The 17,422-nt window shown below is 44.8% G+C and overlaps 1 protein-coding gene across 2 annotated transcripts in view; it reads left to right on the top strand.

Moving 5' to 3' along the window:
• Window positions 1–16,989, top strand: part of LOC106560986 (transcriptional enhancer factor TEF-3) — a 32,661-nt gene extending 15,672 nt beyond the window's left edge. For both annotated transcript variants that reach the window (XM_045688130.1, XM_014124497.2), the window contains exons 5-12: window positions 2,299–2,433; window positions 2,547–2,590; window positions 2,873–2,934; window positions 3,120–3,250; window positions 3,603–3,776; window positions 8,038–8,178; window positions 14,473–14,625; window positions 16,266–16,989. In XM_045688130.1, coding sequence (XP_045544086.1) covers window positions 2,299–2,433; window positions 2,547–2,590; window positions 2,873–2,934; window positions 3,120–3,250; window positions 3,603–3,776; window positions 8,038–8,178; window positions 14,473–14,625; window positions 16,266–16,379 — 954 coding nt within the window. In that variant the 3' untranslated portion in view covers window positions 16,380–16,989. The remainder of the gene's footprint in view (window positions 1–2,298; window positions 2,434–2,546; window positions 2,591–2,872; window positions 2,935–3,119; window positions 3,251–3,602; window positions 3,777–8,037; window positions 8,179–14,472; window positions 14,626–16,265) is intronic.
• The last annotated feature ends 433 nt before the right edge of the window (window positions 16,990–17,422 follow it).

Raw genomic sequence — 17,422 nt, 5'->3', positions numbered from 1 at the left:
TTGAGCAGGGGGACATTGCGGGCGCTGCAGGATTTCAGTCCTTCACGGCGTAGTGTGTTACCAATTGTTTTCTTGGTGACCATGGTCGCAGCTGCCTTGAGATCATTGACAAGATCCTCCCGTGTAGTTCTGGGCTGATTCCTCACCGTTCGCATTATCATTGCAACTCCACGAGGTGAGATCTTGCATGGAGCCCCAGGCCGAGGGAGATTGACAGTTCTTTTGTGTTTCTTCTATTTGCGAATAATGCACCAACTGTTATCACCTTCTCACCAAGCTGCTTGGCGATGGTCTTGTAGCCTATTCCAGCCTTGTGTAGGTCTACAATCTTGTCCCTGACATCCTTGGAGAGCTCTTTGGTCTGGGCCATGGTGGAGAGTTTGGAATCTGATTGATTGATTGCTTCTGTGGACAGGTGTCTTTTATACAGGTAACAAGCTGAGATTAGGAGCACTCCCTTTAAGCGTGTGCTCCTAATCTCAGCTCGTTACCTGTATAAAAGACATCTGGGAGCCAGAAATCTTTCTGATTGAGAGGCGGTCAAATACTTATTTCCCTCATTAAAATGCAAATCAATTTATAACATTTTTGACATGCGTTTTTCAGGATTTTTTTGTTATTCTGTCTCTCACTTTTCAAATAAACCTACCATTCAAATTATAGACTGATCATTTCTTTGTCAGTGGGCAAACGTACAAAATCGTCAGGGGATCAAATATTTTTTTCCCCTCACTGTTGCAATGGAATGTGTAGAAAAACCAATCACAGTTTCTAAATTATGCAGGATCTGCCAAAATGGAGGCGCAATTCAACCTTTCACGATTGCGTTTAGAACACAAGATATTCAAATACCAATCCTCCTCACCAATGTATCTCAGTCCACATACCATTTGTAGGGACCTTGCATTCAATGGGAATGTCTACCATTCTACCCATTCCAATTCTGTCTGCTACAGCACTAGCTATGCAGGTCATTTGGAGTAGCATGCTGATGTTTTGAACGTGTGAAGTTAATATGGTGGGTTGTTGGGGAGGCTGTGGGGGTGCTTGGTTGTAACTATGATGTTGTTCCTTTAAAGCCACAGAGCTGAGATCACCAGAAACGCTTCCTATGGTCTTCATTGTACCTTAACCCATGTTATTCTCTTCTCATTTTGAGGTTTGATTCCATGAAAAAAATAACTAAATATACTATGGCGATAGGGAATTTCTAATGGATTCCCATTCCTACATTTCAGTGAAAACAATGTGGAGAGACAAACAATTAGAAACAGAGAGAGTGGGTTGTATTAAATAGCACCCCCTTCATTTGTATGAGCGTTTTATGCAATGCTCAGTACAGATGATGCATCTCTACAAGTCCCCACAGTCAATTTAAATATGCTCCAGCATCCCTGGCCTGAGGCTTGCTGTGCACAATATGAACAAATGCATTTGTCAGGATATAAATTAATGTTTGTATTGTTCCTTCCAGGCATTTCATAAGTATTTCAATAAAAGTGTTCCTGTTTGGTGGGTGAGAACTTTCCTTACACATTCCGTCCCCTGCGCTTGCGTGTTTACGTTTCTCACCACAGACACGCACATGCAAGCACGCGTCCGTACACACACACACACCAGGTGACACAGCTCTCCGTCTCCCTGGACGGCGGCCACTGGGCCTCAGCATTGGTCACAAGCCTTTGACAGGCCTTTTTAAATAGGTCTTTCTTGTAACTGAGAACATTAGCAGATGTACTCCCCATATTTCGGCTATGCCTTTGTGTCGGCCGGTTCTGGGAAAAAGAATGTGCTGGTTGGCCTTGCATTAAAGGGTTGGGCTGACAATGTTTGTAGTTCCAGATGAGTTGGAAACTGCTGACGTCAACATGGACACGCGCGCACAGAACATTAACGCTTTACCAAAGACATTAGACAGGAATGACTGCCTTTTCTGGTAGCCACCATGTCTCCTGCTTAGCGTTAGCATTTATCCGTGAACCAGCTTGATTGGCATTAGCATGGCGCTAGCCCTCTGACATGCCCGGGCCAGCTCCAACTCTGACCTCTAGCAAAGACGTAGACTGCTTGTCAACACCTCCCGGCCTCTGCCAAGGCTATAAACCTTACTTTCGACTCCAGGGCCCTTGACTGCAATATCACCCAGCCTCCCAGACCAGCACAGGATGATGCAACCTTCCGCCCCTCTTTTCCCACCCAACTAACATAGTGGGGCAAGTGTTCCCAGGAAAACAGGTCGCTGACTAAAGTGGAAAGCGTGTTTGTCTGACCCCTGGGGCCTGCTGTGTGTGTCTGCAGGACCAGGCTGCCAAAGACAAGGCCCTCCAGAGTATGGCCACCATGTCCTCTGCCCAGATCATCTCCGCCACTGCCTTTCAGAACAAGATGGCTCTGCAGGGGCTGTCCAGGCCGCCGTATCCCACTGCTGGCGGGGTGAGTATGTGCATGGACACACACACCCTGTCCTTGGGCAACACTGAGGGACACATATAGAAGGAGAGGTAGTGTGTGTAATTAAAGATGTTTCCATGTTTTCTTTTCTTTAGTTTTGGCATGGCGGCCTTCCAGGACAGCCTAGAGGTCCTGAAGAGTAAGTTAAAACCCTGTGTGTGTGTGCGTGCCTGACTCTCTGTATGTCTGTCCTGTCTGTCAAAAGGCAATGGTTTACTGCAATGGAATAAATGGAAATCGCAATCCGTCCAAACTGAATATGAGAAACATCTTATTTAAAAAGCACTTTAGTTGATCAAGCTGAGCCCCCAGTGTGTTTAAGGGTCAGTCAATTAGGTGTGTGTGTGTGTGTGTGTGTGTGTGTGTGCGGGGTCAGGCGGGTGAGGGTGTAATGTGTCTACTGCCTGTCTCGTCTCTCCAGCATTAAGCCCTTTTCCCAGCAGAGTTACGCCATGCAAGCGTCTGGCCCGCCCCCCATAACAGGTGGGTTTTCCCAGCTTCCCTCACATCCCTATGTGTCGACAGATGCTGTCATGGTCTGCAAGTGATGAAATACACAAGATGCCAATGAAGAGCTCCAACAAAGCTCAGAGAAAGACAGAATGTAACATTTTATAAACCTTTGGTATATTTTGTTACCCCTGGCCCCCACCCTTCCTCTTCACCAGGCTATGAGAGCACGGCAGGCCTGTCCATGTCGCCGGGCACCCCCCCGTGGCAGGGACGCAGTATCGCCAGCTCCAAGCTTCGCATGCTAGAGTTCTCTGCTTTCCTGGAGCAGCCTCAGGACCCAGAGACCGTGAGTAGTCACTTAGTAGCCCCTCGTCCTGCCTGATAAGCCTCCATAATCATCTCACGTACGCTGCGTTGACACCGACAACTAGTGAAAAAATAATCAGAATTGAGCTGCCTTTTTTAAATGCAGCCTTATTTAATAGGGGCACTGCAAATTAGTAAGCAACATTTCAGATCTCATCAATGTACAAGTGTGCGACATACAGCTTTAAATAAATATCTATGCTCACTTTCATCCAGCAAGCCTTTTTCTTAAAGGTGTTACTTCCTTCCTCAGGCCATGACAGCATCTTGACCATGAACTGAAGCAGTGCTTTGATACTAATCAACATCTCTCTCTCCCCTTTGTTTTACAGTTTAACAAGCACCTGTTTGTGCACATCGCTCAGTCCAACCCTACCTTCAGTGATCCGTACCTGGAGGCAGTGGACATCCGACAGATCTACGACAAGTTCCCTGAGAAGAAGGGAGGGATGAAGGAGTTGTTTGAGAAGGGGCCGCCCAACTCTTTTTTCCTCGTCAAGTTCTGGGTGAGTCAAAGCGGGGTGTGTGTTAGAGGCCACATTGTAGTGTTTGTGTGTGCATGCAGGTGTGACTGTGTGTGTTTTTGTTTAACTATCCTTTTGGGTACCAGATGTCCTCACAAGGCCAATTTGGACAAGTGGGGCCATTTTGCCTGTCCCCGCAAGGAAAAATGCTATTTAAGGTTTAGGGTTACAATTAAGGTTAGGGGATACGGTTTGGGTTTAGGGTTCAGTTTAGGGTTAGGGAAAATATAATTTTGGGTGGGAATCAATTATTTGGTCCACACATGGATTGCAATACAAAACTGTGTGTTAGTGTGTCTTTCTGCTTTCTGACTAGAATCATAGAGAAGCAAAGCAGAGAATCACTCAAATTTCTGAGTAACAAATAAGTACTTTACTGTCAGGGCCAGATTAAGAAATCATAGGCTCAGCCTCCCGAGTGGCACAGCGGTCCAAGGCACTGCATCGCAGTGCTTGAGGCGTCACTACAAACCCAGGTTCGATCCCAGGCTGTCACACAACCGGCCGTGACCCGGGAGACCCATAGGTCTGGGTTAGGGGTGGGTTTGACCGGGGAGGCTTTACTTGGCTCATCGCAGTCCAGCGACTCCTTGTGGCGGGCCGGGCACTTGCAGGCTGACTCCGACACATTGGTGCGGCTGGCTTCCGGGTTAAGCAGGCGGGTGTTAAGGAGCGAGTGGTTTGACTCGTCATGTTTCGGGGGACGCATGACTCGATCTTCAACCTCTCCGAAGCCCGTTGGGGAGTTGCAGCGATGAAATGATTGGTTCGCAGTTAGGGAGTTGTTGAGAACAAGTTGTTTCTATTGGTTCTACAGACATATTAGTCTTCTCTTTTCAGCGGTAGGCCCTTGCTTTCCAAACACAATTTTTCCCCCAATTTGTATTTTGAAATTTGCAAAAGGCAGACAGCCACAACCAACCATAGAAATATAATCCATAGATGTCAGTTCCCATTCAAGTCAGGACTGGCAGCCATTGCTAGTGTACCCATGAGTTTAACACTCAAATTGCCAGGTTAAGAGGTTCTAAAAGCCTTCTGCCCAAATTGCGGCCTTCCCAACTGTAGGCAATCGGTAACTGCCAAAATAAAGGAAACACAAATGAAGGATACAAAGTTTGTTGTGGGGTGCAATTTCCTGGCGTGGTTTAGGTCCACTTGTAATATCTATGGCAAGGTGAATTTGAAGCTGTTCTGGCAGCTTGTGGTGGCCCAAGACCTTTTTAAGACACGTTATGTTGGTGTTTCCTTTATTTTGGCAGTTACCTGTATGAGCTTGTGATAAAATGTTGATCTGTGGTGAAATTATGCTCTCTGGTGTATTTTAAACATTGAGAGCGGGCTCCTGTGGTTGGATAAAATGTAAAAAATGTTTAAAAAAAAAAACAATGACGTTATGTTTTTTTTTTTTCTTGTTGTTTGTTTTTGCTTCTTGGGCCTCCTGTGGGCTTGGGCCTGACTCACACAATTGACCAGTCATATTGATTTATTATGCAGTTACATTTTTGGTTTTTATTAATGAGTTACCCAATCAAGGCAGGTCCCCCCCAGTTACCCACGTGGGCCCCTTACCTCCCCTCATCTAATAATTAGCAGAGCGGCAGCAGGCTGTCTACACACATTGAAAGCAGCTTCCTGAATCCTCCTGAGGTTGGCGGTTGCAGTAAAAAAAAAAAAGAGTATTTACTGGGTAATGTATACAGTTTGTATATTTTTGTCTACTTTTTTTCATTTTTTTTCTGCTGCCTTTTGGGCCCCCCACGGGCCTGGGTCCAGGGGATTCAGCCCCGGTAAGCCCCTGCATTAATCCGGCCCTGCTTACTCTAACAGAGTTCCATAAAAATTGACAATAGCTTTCTAGCTAAATACTATTTCTTAAGCAAGCATTTTGCTAGGACTGTCGGAGTAGTCTGAGTGGGGAGGGGAAAACTGAAAACCAACTGTTATTGGCAGATCCGTTTAGAATTCTCTTTATTTTTTGAAACAAATTAAAAGTAATCTGTTTTAAAACGTGGCTGTTTTCTGCCCATGGGTACAGCGGGTATAGAGGACACATTGTGGTGTGTGTGACGGCAGGAGAGTGGCAGGGCTGCTCTTTCACTGGTGAAACCTGAGCCTGGGCACCTGTCCACTCGCTATTTGGCTGAACCCACCCCACATGCATCCACTTATTTATAGATTTCCCCCAACCAAGAGAGAGGGAATGCACAGTGAGAGAGTGAGTGACCATCTTCTCTGACCATTTCTTTGCGCAGAATGTGCATAACTTGCTTCAGAAACATTACTTATACATGCAATATTCTACAGAATGAAGATTTTCAGTCACACCTTTACATCCCAACTCTACATTCCCAAATATAGAATGTGCCCCCCCCTAACGATCTCCACCTCCAGTTGGCTTGTACATGAGTTGTTAGTCCCCCTCACATGCTCCTCTGAAGCCTTATTTATTGTTGAGAGATAAGACATTGGTAAGTGACACCCATATGAAGCCGCCATCTCCCCCCTTGGAAGAAGCAGCTGCTGAGAGCCATGGCATTTGATGCAGGGTTAATGGGAAGGAGGGAGCGAGGGACCCAGCCATGTATCATGAAAGTGGGAGAGAAAGGGAGGGGAATGTGTCCAAGCCATTTATTACGGTAGCGACTGGAGAACACAACCCCATATGACTGCTGCTAGCGCCAGATACCTCACCACATCATATTATAGTGGGTCCGATTGTCCTAACCCTCATGGCACCCATGACAAAACACACACAAACAACCATCCATGCATCCAGCCAGCCGGGTCATGACTTGGGGGCGTCCTGAGGCTCTGGCCGGTTGTCATGGCGACTGTGACAGGCTGCTTGCACATCTCCAAAGCTATGGCATTCTAGATTGAATTTCCAGCTCCACAGCCGGCCCAGCCTGCTCCCCGTAGTGCCCATGGCCCTGTCCTAACGTATTGTCTAGCGCCTTTGAAGTGCCCGGAGAATCCGATTTGAGACGGCCCTTGTAAATTGTTACACAGGAGCCCGGCCTGGCTGATCTAATCAGCCAATTGTGGGCTGTTGATTGTAATTGGATGAATTCCCTCGCAGGCCGTTAAAGAAGGGGGGGAGTGCGGGTTCTGGGAGGGTCACAGGGCCTCGGGGATGAAGACAAATGATAGAATTACAGGAGCGAGGGATGAAGACGAGGAGCAGGGCGATGAAGAGAGGCTGAGCGCTGTATTAATGACCAATTAGGAGACGAGCCTGAGAGGGGAAAAGGTAAAACCCTCTCAATGTTTGTCTGTCTTTCTCTACCATGACAGAGATGACACCTCGTCTAAATGTGAAATCAGATCTAGGATCAGATTACCCAGACCCAGATCCTTCCCTTAACCGTTAGGGGGAAGATTCTACTTTCTCAGACAGACAGGAGGTTGGATGCACCTGACAGAGAGGCCCAGACGGGACTAACGCCACAGCTAGACACAGCATCTTGGGAATGCAGTGGCTGGGTTGGCAGCCTAAGCTAAGTCAACACAGGCAACAGCAATAGAGGCTGCTGTGCTTTGCAGAGAATCAGTCGCAGGCTTTGTTGAGCCATCACACTGGGGAAATACGTTCTGGAAAGCCAACTAAGACATATACACACACACACGTTCCCTGTTCCTTAAAATTAAGTATATTAACTGAGGAGAAGAACCTGGCATTACTGAAAGAAAGCTTGATGTGTTATGACTGAAGTGACATACAGGTTTTTCTTCAGATTTTTGATTGAACTGTCCGGAACTAAAAAGGTCTCCTCTTAAAGACTGGCAGGTTGTTTGAACAATGCCTTATCATATTGGTAAGACTGACAGGTTGTGTGTGGACCTCTTCCTGTTTCAAAAAAAGGGGGAGGGACTAGCAGGTTGTTGTTGACTGTATGTGTGGTTCCTCTCTCTGCAGGCTGATCTGTTGTTGTTGACTGGGTGTGTGGTTCCTCTCTCTGCAGGCTGATCTGTTGTTACTGACTGGGTGTGTGGTTCCTCTCTCTGCAGGCTGATCTGTTGTTGTTGACTGGGTGTGTGGTTCCTCTCTCTGCAGGCTGATCTGTTGTTGTTTTCTGGGTGTGTGGTTCCTCTCTCTGCAGGCTGATCTGTTGTTGTTGACTGGGTGTGTGGTTCCTCTCTCTGCAGGCTGATCTGTTGTTGTTGACTGGGTGTGTGGTTCCTCTCTGTGCAGGCTGATCTGTTGTTGTTGACTGGGTGTGTGGTTCCTCTCTTTGTGCAGGCTGATCTGAGTGCCAACCTGCAGGACGACAGCAGTTTCTTCTACGGCGTGTCCAGTCAGTACGAGAGCTCTGAGAACATGATCATCACCTCCTCCACCAAGGTCTGCTCCTTCGGAAAGCAGGTGGTGGAGAAAGTAGAGGTGAGCGAGAAACAACGGATTGTTCCAGGTCCATGAATAGAGATCTAGTAAATATACATGCAATATACACTGAGTGTACAAAACATTAGGAACACCTTCCAAATATTGAGTTGCACCCCCTGTTGCCTTCAGAACAGCCTCCATTCGTCAGGGTATGGACTCTACAAGGTGTCGAAAGCGTTCCACAGGGATGCTGGCCCATGTTGACTCCAATGCTTCCCACAGTTATGTCAAGTTGGCTGGATGTTCTTTGGGTGGTGGACCATTCTTGATACATACAGGAAACTGTTCAGTGTGAAATACCCAGCAGCATTGCAGTTCTTAACACACTCAAACCGGTGCACCTGGCACCTACTACCATACCCTGTTCAAAGGCACTTAAATATTCTGTCTCGCTCATTCACCCTCTGAATGGCAACATACACAATCCATGTCTCAAGGCTTAAAAATCCTTATTTAACCTGTCACCTCTACACTTATTTGATGTGGATTTAACAAGTGACATAAATAAGGGATCATAGCTTTCACCTGGATTCACCTAGTCAGTCTGTCATGGAAAGAGCATGGGTGTTCCTAATGCTTAGTACACACTACATACTGTTTATGTTAGGGTTTGGTGGTATCCAGATAGTCTAATCTTCATACTGTTTCTATACCATACCGGGGTATAAGGTATTACCGGAAGTGCACACAAGTGCCGCTATTAAACTTATTTATTTTTTATGTTTCACACAAAACTATTAAGGCAACAGGGATCTTGATCCAGGAGGGGGTTGAATGTCTCTGCTGTAACCAAGAAGCTTGATCTTGACATCTAACCACTTAGTAAGTTAGCAAACCAAATGCATAGCTGGAGGCCTGAGCTGGTTATCATTTATTTGACACATCTTAGATTTCTTATAGTTAACTTATAGTTAGTTATAAGCAGTGGCATAGCACCCACCCCTGAAATACCGATGGTATGATTTTGAATACCGTTTATATTTTGCGGTATTGAAAATCATATCGGTATTTCGAAATACCCATGTATAAGGTATAAACGGTATATCGCCCAAGCCTAGTATATATACAATATGCATATACAGTACAAAATACATACCATAGATGTGTAGATAAAGACAGACATGTATGTTGGTTTACAGTACATAATTAAACAGAAATGGATTATTTCGAGATGGTCAACCAACCAAGTTTTTATGGAGACTCCAGGATTGGCATGAAAATAAATGTTTTAGACCTGCGATCTCAACGTTTGAGATCATGACTGTTCATGAACGTAATGATTATCACTCTGAGAGTAAATTAATAACCCAACCAGGGGTAGGGATGGATTCAACTCACTACTCAACGATCTGTGGTCTAGAACAGACGGCCACACAAATTACAAGACATCACTTACACTCCTCCTCACCCTGACTCACTGGTCACGTCCCAAGGAACCTACCAGGTACAACCCTAAATCCGTAACCATGGCCACCCTCTTATATATCATCCTGACCAACTTGCCCTCTAAATACACCTCTGCTGTCTTCAACTAGGATCTCAGCGATCATTGCCTCATTGCCTGCGTTCGTAATGGGTCCGCGGTCAAACGACCAGCCCTCATTACTGTCAAACGCTCCCTAAAACACTTCAGCGAGCAGGCCTTTCTGATCGACCTGGCCCGGGTATCGAAGGATATTGACCTCATTCCTTCAGTAGAGGATACCTGGTTGCTCTTTAAAAGTGCTTTCCTCACCATCTTAAATAAGCATGCCCCATTCAGAAAATGTAGAACTAAGAACAGATATAGCCCTTGCTTCACCCCAGACTTGACTGCCCTTGGCCAGCACAAAAACATCCTGCGGCGTTCTGCATTAGCATCGAATAGCCCTCGCGATATGCAACTTTTCAGGGAAGTCGGGAACCAATATACTCAGTCAGTGAGGAAAGCTAAGGCTAGCTTTTTCAAACAGAAATTTGCATCCTGTAGTACTATTTCCAAAACGTTTTGGGACACTGTAAAGTCCATGGAGAATAAGAGCACCTCCTCCCAGCTGCCCACTGCACTGAGGATAGGAAACATTGTCACCACCGATAAATCCACGATAATCGATCATTTCAATAAGCATTTTTCTACGGCTGGCCATGCTTTCCACCTGGCTACCCCTACCAACATCTCTGCAACCCCTGCAGCAACTTGCCCAAGGCCCCCCCCCCACCCAAATCCAGACAGCTGATGTTCTGAAAGAGCTGCAAAATATGGATCCCTACAAATCAGCTGGGCTAGACAATCTGGACCCCCGAAATTGTTGCAACCCCTATAACTAGCCTATTCAACCTCTTTCTTTTGTATCGTCTGAGATCCCCAAAGTTTGGAAAGTTGCCGCGGTCATCCCCCTCTTCAAAGGGGGAGACACTCTAGACCCAAACTGTTATAGACCTATATCCGTCCTGCCCTGCCTTTCTAAAATCTTTGAAAGCCAAGTTAACAAACAGATCACCGACCATTTCGAATCCCATCGTACCTTCTCCACTATGCAATCTGGTTTCCAAGCTGGTCATGGGTGCACCTCAGCCACACTCAAGGTCCAAAACGATATCATAACCGCCATCGATAAAAGACAGTACTGTGCAGCCGTCTTCATCGAGCTGGCCAAGGCTTTCGACTCTGTCAATCACCGCATTCTTATTGGCAGACTCAACAGCCTTGGCTTCTCAAATGACTGCCTCGCCTGGTTCACCAACTACTTCTCAGAGTTCAGTGTGTCAAATCGGAGGGCCTGTTGTCCGGACCTCTGGCAGTCTCTATGGGGGTGCCACAGGGTTAATTTCTCAGGCCGACTCTTTTCTCTGTATACATCAATGATGTCGCTCTTGCTGCTGGTGATTCTCTGATCCATCTCTACTCAGACAACACCATTCTGTATACCTCTGGCCCTTCTTTGGACACTGTGCTAACAAACCTCCAAACAAGCTTCAATGCCATACAACACTCCCTCCGAGGCCCCCAACTGCTTTTAAATGCAAGTAAAACTAAGTGCATGCTCTTCAACCGATTGCTACCCGCACCCTCGCACCGGACTAGCATCACTACTCTGGACGGTTCTGACTTAGAATATGTGGCCAACTACAAATACTTAGGTGTCTGGTTAGACTGTAAACTCTCCTTCCAGACTTGCATTAAGCATCTCCAATCCAAAATTAAATCTAGAATCATCTTCCTATTTCGCAATAAAGCCTCCTTCACTCATGCTGCCAAACATACCCTCGTAACACTGATTATCCTGCCGATCCTTGATTTTGGCGATGTCATTTAGAAAATAGCCTCCAACAAAATTGGATGTAGTCTATCACAGTGCAATCCGTTTTGTCACCAAAGCCTCATATACCACCCACCACTGCGACCTGTATGCTCTCCTCGGCTGGCCATCACTACATATTCGTCGCCAAACCCTCTGGCTCCAGGTCATCTATAAGTCTATGCTAGGTAATGCCCCGCCTCATCTCAGCTCACTGGTCACCATAGCAACACACACCCATAGCACGCGCTCCAGCAGGTATATTTCACTGGTCACCCCCAAAGCCAACACTTGCTTTGGGCCGCCTTTCCTTCCAGTTCTCTGCTGCCAATGACTGGAACTAATTGCAAAAATCACTGAAGCTGGAATCTTATCTCCTTCTCTAACTTTAAGCATCAGCTGTCAGAGCAGCTTACCGATCACTGTACCTGTACACAGCCAATCTGTAAATAGCATACCCAGCTACCTCATCCCCATATTGTTACTTGTCCTCTTGCTCTTTTGCACCCCAGTATCTCTACTTGCACATCATCATCTGCACATCTATCACTCCAGTGTTAATGCTAAATTGTAATTATTTCGCCTCCATGGCCTATTTATTGCCTTACCTCCCTACTCTTCTACATTTGCACACACTGTACATCAATCAATCAAATGTATTTATAAAGCCCTTCTTACATCAGCTGATGTCACAAAGTGCTGTACAGAAACCCAGCCTAAAACCCCAAACAGCAAGCAATGCAGGTGTAGAAGCACGGTGGCTAGGAAAACCTCCCTAGAAAGGCCGAAACCTAGAGAAGGGCCAGGCTATGAGGGGTGGCCAGTCTTCTGGCTGTGCCGGGTGGAGATTATAACAGAACATGGCCAAGATGTTCAAATGTTCATAGATGACCAGCAGGGTCAAATAATAATAATCACAGTGGTTGTCGAGGGTGCAACAGGAGTAAATGTCAGTTGGCTTTTCATAGCCAATCATTCAGAGTAACTCTACCGCTCCTGCTGTCTCTAGAGAGTTGAAAACAGCAGGTCTGGGACAGGTAGCACATCCGGTGAACAGGTCAGGGTTCCATAGCCGCAGGCAAGACAGTTGAAACTGGAGCAGCAGTACGGCCAGGTGCACTGGGGACAGCAAGGAGTCATCAGGCCAGGTAGTCCTGAGGCATGGTCCTAGGGCTCATGTCTGCCGAGAGAGAGAAAGAAAGAGAGAATTAGAGAGAGCATACTTAAATTCACACAGGACACCAGATAAGACAGGAGAAATACTCCAGATATAACAGACTGACCCTAGCCCCCCAACACAAACTACTGCAGCATAAATATTGGAGGCTGAGACAGGAGGGGTCGGGAGACACTGTGGCCCCGTCCGACGATACCCCCAGACAGGGCCAAACAGGCAGAATATAACCCCACCCACTTTGCCAAAGCACAGCCCCCACACCACTAGAGGGATATCTTCAACCACCAACTTACCATCCTGAGACAAGGCCGAGTATAGCCCACAAAGATCTCCGCCACGGCACAACCCGAGGGGGGCGCCAATTTTTCTATTGTGTTATTGACTGTACGTTTGTTTATGTGTAACTATGTTGTTTTTGTCGCACTGCTCTGCTTTATCTTGGCCAGGTCGCAGTTGTAAATGAGAACTTGTTCTCAACTGGCCTACCTGGTTAAATTAAACATTTTAAAATAAAAAAAATGGCACCCTATTCCGTATGTAGTGCACTACTTTTGACCAGAGCCCTATGGGCCATTAGCTATAATGTAATGACATTCAACGGGGACATCAATTTGATTATGGTAACCATTGCCTACAGTTTGTTTAATGCTATAGCTATCTTGCCATATATCAGCTAAATTATACATGTATTACCTTGAATTTCATCTATGAAATAATCTAATGTATTTTCAGTGTGACCAGCTCATGATATATTAAACATACAGTAGCAGTCAAAAGTTTGGACACACCTACTCATTCAAGGATTTTTTTGTTTTTACCATTATCTACATTGTGGAATAATAGTGAAGACATATAAACTTTAAAATAGCACATATGTAGTAACCAAAAAAGTGTTAAACAAATCAAAATATATTTTAGATTTGAGATTCTTCAACGTAGCCACCCTTTGCCTTGATAACAGCTTTGACCACGCTTGGCATTCTCTCAACCAGCTTCACCTGGAATGTTTTTCCAACAGTCTTGAAGGAGTTCCCACATATGCTGAGCACTTGCTGGATGCTTTTCCTTCACTCTGCGGTCCAACTTAATTGGGTTGAGGTCGGGTGATTGTAGAGGCCAGGTCATCTGATGCAGCACTCGATCACTCTCATTGGTCAAATAGCCCCTACACAGCCTGGAGGTGTGTTGGGTCATTGTCCTGTTGAAAAACAAATGATAGTCCCACTAAGTGCAAACCAGATGTTATAGCGTATCGCTGCAGAATGCTGTGGAAGCCATGCTGGTTAAGCGTGCCTTGAATTCTAAATAAATCACTGTCACAAGCAAAGCACCATCACACCACCTCCTCCATGCTTCACGGTGGGAACCACACATGGGGAGATCATCTGTTCACCTACTCTGCGGCTCTCACAAAGACACGGCGGATGGAACCAAAAATCTCAAATTTGGATTCATCAGCCCAAAGGACATATTTTCACCGGTTTAATGTCCATTACTCGGGTTTCTTGACCATTATCACAAAACACAACTGATTGGCTAAAACACATTAAAAAGGAAAGAAATTCTACAAAATTAACTTTTAACAGGGCACACCTGTTAATCGAAATGCATTCCAGGTGACTACCTCATGGAACTGTTTGAGAGAATGAAAAGGGTGGCTACTTTGAAGAATCTAAAATATATTTTGATTTAATACTTGATTCCTTGATGTCTTCACTATCATTCTACAATGTAGAAAATAGTATAAAAAATATTAAAAACCCTTGAATGAGTAGGTGTGTCCAAACTTTTGACTGGTACTGTAAATCATATTTTGGATATATTTTGTCTCACCAGACGGAGTATGCACGGTTTGAGAATGGGCGGTATGTGTTCAGAATCCACCGGTCCCCACTGTGTGAATACATGATCAACTTCATCCACAAGCTCAAACACCTGCCAGAGAAGTACATGATGAACAGTGTACTGGAGAACTTCACCATCCTACAGGTACACAAGCACACACAAATGCACATTTTTAAATATTGTATACATAATTCGTACAATAAGGATTCAAATATTTCTAGACAGGGATAGCTGGACATCTAGGGAAACAGATACCCAGTGGTGGAAAAAGTACCCAAATGTCATGATTGAGTAAAAGTGAAGATACCTTCATAGAAAATGACTTGAGTAAAAGCGAAAGTCACTCAGTAAAGTATTTTTCTAGTAAAAGTCTAAAAGTATTTTGTTTTAAATATATACGGAACAAAATTATTAGTACTCAATACAACAATTTTGAAGATTTTACTGAGTTCATATAAGGAAATAAATTGGGCCCTAATCTATGGATTTTACATGACTGGGAATACAGATATGCATCTGTTGGTCACAGATACCTTAAGGTAAAGGCGTGGGTCAGAAAACCAGTCAATATCTGGTCTTACCACAATTTGCCAAATGCAGTGAGACACATATCCTTCGCATAGAGTTGAACAGGCTGTTGATTGTGGCCTGTGGAATGTTGTACCACCCCTCTTCAATGGCTGTGCAAAGTTGCTGGATATTGTCAGGAACTGGAATACGCTGTCATACAAATCTATCCAGAGCATCCCAAACATGCTCAATAGGTGAGTCTGCAGGCCATGGAAGAACTGGGATATTGTCAGCTTCCAGGAATTGTGTACATGAGGTGATGGTTGGTGGATGAATGGCATGACAGTGGGCCTCAGATCTCTTCACGGTATGGCTGTGCATTCAAATTGCCATCGATAAAATGCAATTAAATTTGTTGTCCGTAGCTTATGCCTGCCCACACCATAACCCCACCTCCACCATGGTGCACTCTCAGCAAACCACTCGCCCACACAACACCATACATGTGGTCTGCGGTTGTGAGGCCAGTTGGACGTATTGCTAAATTCTCACAAACGAAGTTGGTGGCTTATGGTAGAGAAATGAACATACAATTATCTGGCAACAGCTCTGGTGGACATTCTTCAGGTCAGCATGCCAATTGCACACTCCCTCAGTACCTGAGACATCTGTGGCATTGTGTTGTGACAAAACTGCACATTTTAGTGGCTTTTTATTGTCCCCAGCACAAAGTGCACCTGTGTAATGATCATGCTGTTTAATCAGCTCCTTGATATGCCACACCTGTCAGATGGATGGATTATCTTGGTAAAGGAGAAATGCTCACTAACAGTGACGTGTAAAAATGTGTGCACACATTTGAGAGAAGTAAGATTTTTGTGCGTATGGAGCATTTCTGGGATCTTTTATTTCAGCTCAAGAAACATAGAACCAACACTTGAAATGTTGCGATTATATTTTTGTTCATTATACTTAAGCACCAAAAGTGAAAGTATGAATAATTTCTAATTCCATATATTAAGCAAACCAGACAGCACAATTTTCTTTTTTCTTTTTTTAATGTACGGATAGCCAGGGGCACACTTCAACCTTCAGACATCATTTACAAACAAAGTATTTTGACAATTCAAATGTGTGTAGTTCGCTTCTCTGTCATGTTCTTAGTGAGAATTGAGACCCACCTGTATGCAAAATAATGAACATTTGATTTATTTCTTCACAAAGGAAGTATGCTGTAGTGGTGGTATAACAGGACAATGTGTGTCTCTCTTTAGGTGGTGACCAACAGGGACACACTGGAGACGCTGCTGTGTATAGCCTATGTCTTTGAGGTGTCTACTAGTGAGCATGGAGCCCAGCACCATATTTACAGGCTTGTCAAAGACTGAGAGAGCCCTGTGGACAGAGAACCACTATAGCACAACAACAAACCCAACATTGGACAATCTCCTATATAAGCTGCAAGCACCATACGATTGTCTATCAGGACCCAAAGAAGCACTAGGAGAGTTGCTTGCTTGAAACTACTGTGGAAGAAGTGGATTGAGAGCATTGGGAGCTAGAGTGAACTTTACAACTGTGTGATGTGAAAATGAGGAGCAGAGGGTGGGAACCTTCATTGTGGTATATCTATATGTACCAGAGGAGCCAAACGTCAAGACGATGCATGAGAAAGTAGATTTTCATCTCATTTTACTAGTGCTTGCTTGTTTGATTTAGTTTCTTTTACGCAGCTGCATGAGCGGGATTGTGTTTGGTTGTCCATGGGCGACACCTAATGACTTTTAATGTATATTGCACACAGAAGAAAGAAAAGAGGGCAAGAGGACAAAAAAGAACTATAAACCCCAAGACTGCACATCCATGTCAGTGTTTTTAGTGCCAATATTTGTGTTATGAGTAAAAATGTAATGTACAGTACCCATCTTCACTGAAAAAGAATCTCAATGGAAAATAACAGGCAAATTAAAAATAAATATTGTATTCACCTGGTTTAAATGATGCAATTAAATGCCGAACTAACCTTGTCTCACACCCCTCCAGCAGGTGGCGATAACGCAAAATGTGTTGACTTGTCCGACCGAGAGTTCAAACGTTTTACTCGTGCATGCAACCGGATACTGCCTTTATTTTGCCGGTCCCCAGGAAGAGGAGCTGTGTAGTTGCCTTGGCAGCAGCTAATGGGGATCCATAAATACAAATGCTTTTGTCGCTGGTGCAACACGTGATGAAAACAACACAGCTAGCTAGTTAATAAACTTGCATTATCTAAAAATGTCTAAAATACAGTTCAGGGGTTTTCTCAAAGAAAGATCAACAGCTGCTACTGAGGAGATGTAAATGTTAGTCCAAAAAACGATAGTATCAGGAGGAAGCTGTATTCAGAGGCTGCTCGACATTGTTCTTCAACCAAAGATAAAGCTAACGTTAC

Source organism: Salmo salar, chromosome ssa10, assembly GCF_905237065.1.
Source record: "Salmo salar chromosome ssa10, Ssal_v3.1, whole genome shotgun sequence".
Taxonomy (NCBI): domain Eukaryota; kingdom Metazoa; phylum Chordata; class Actinopteri; order Salmoniformes; family Salmonidae; genus Salmo; species Salmo salar.
This window is presented reverse-complemented; position numbering and strand designations above follow the sequence as displayed.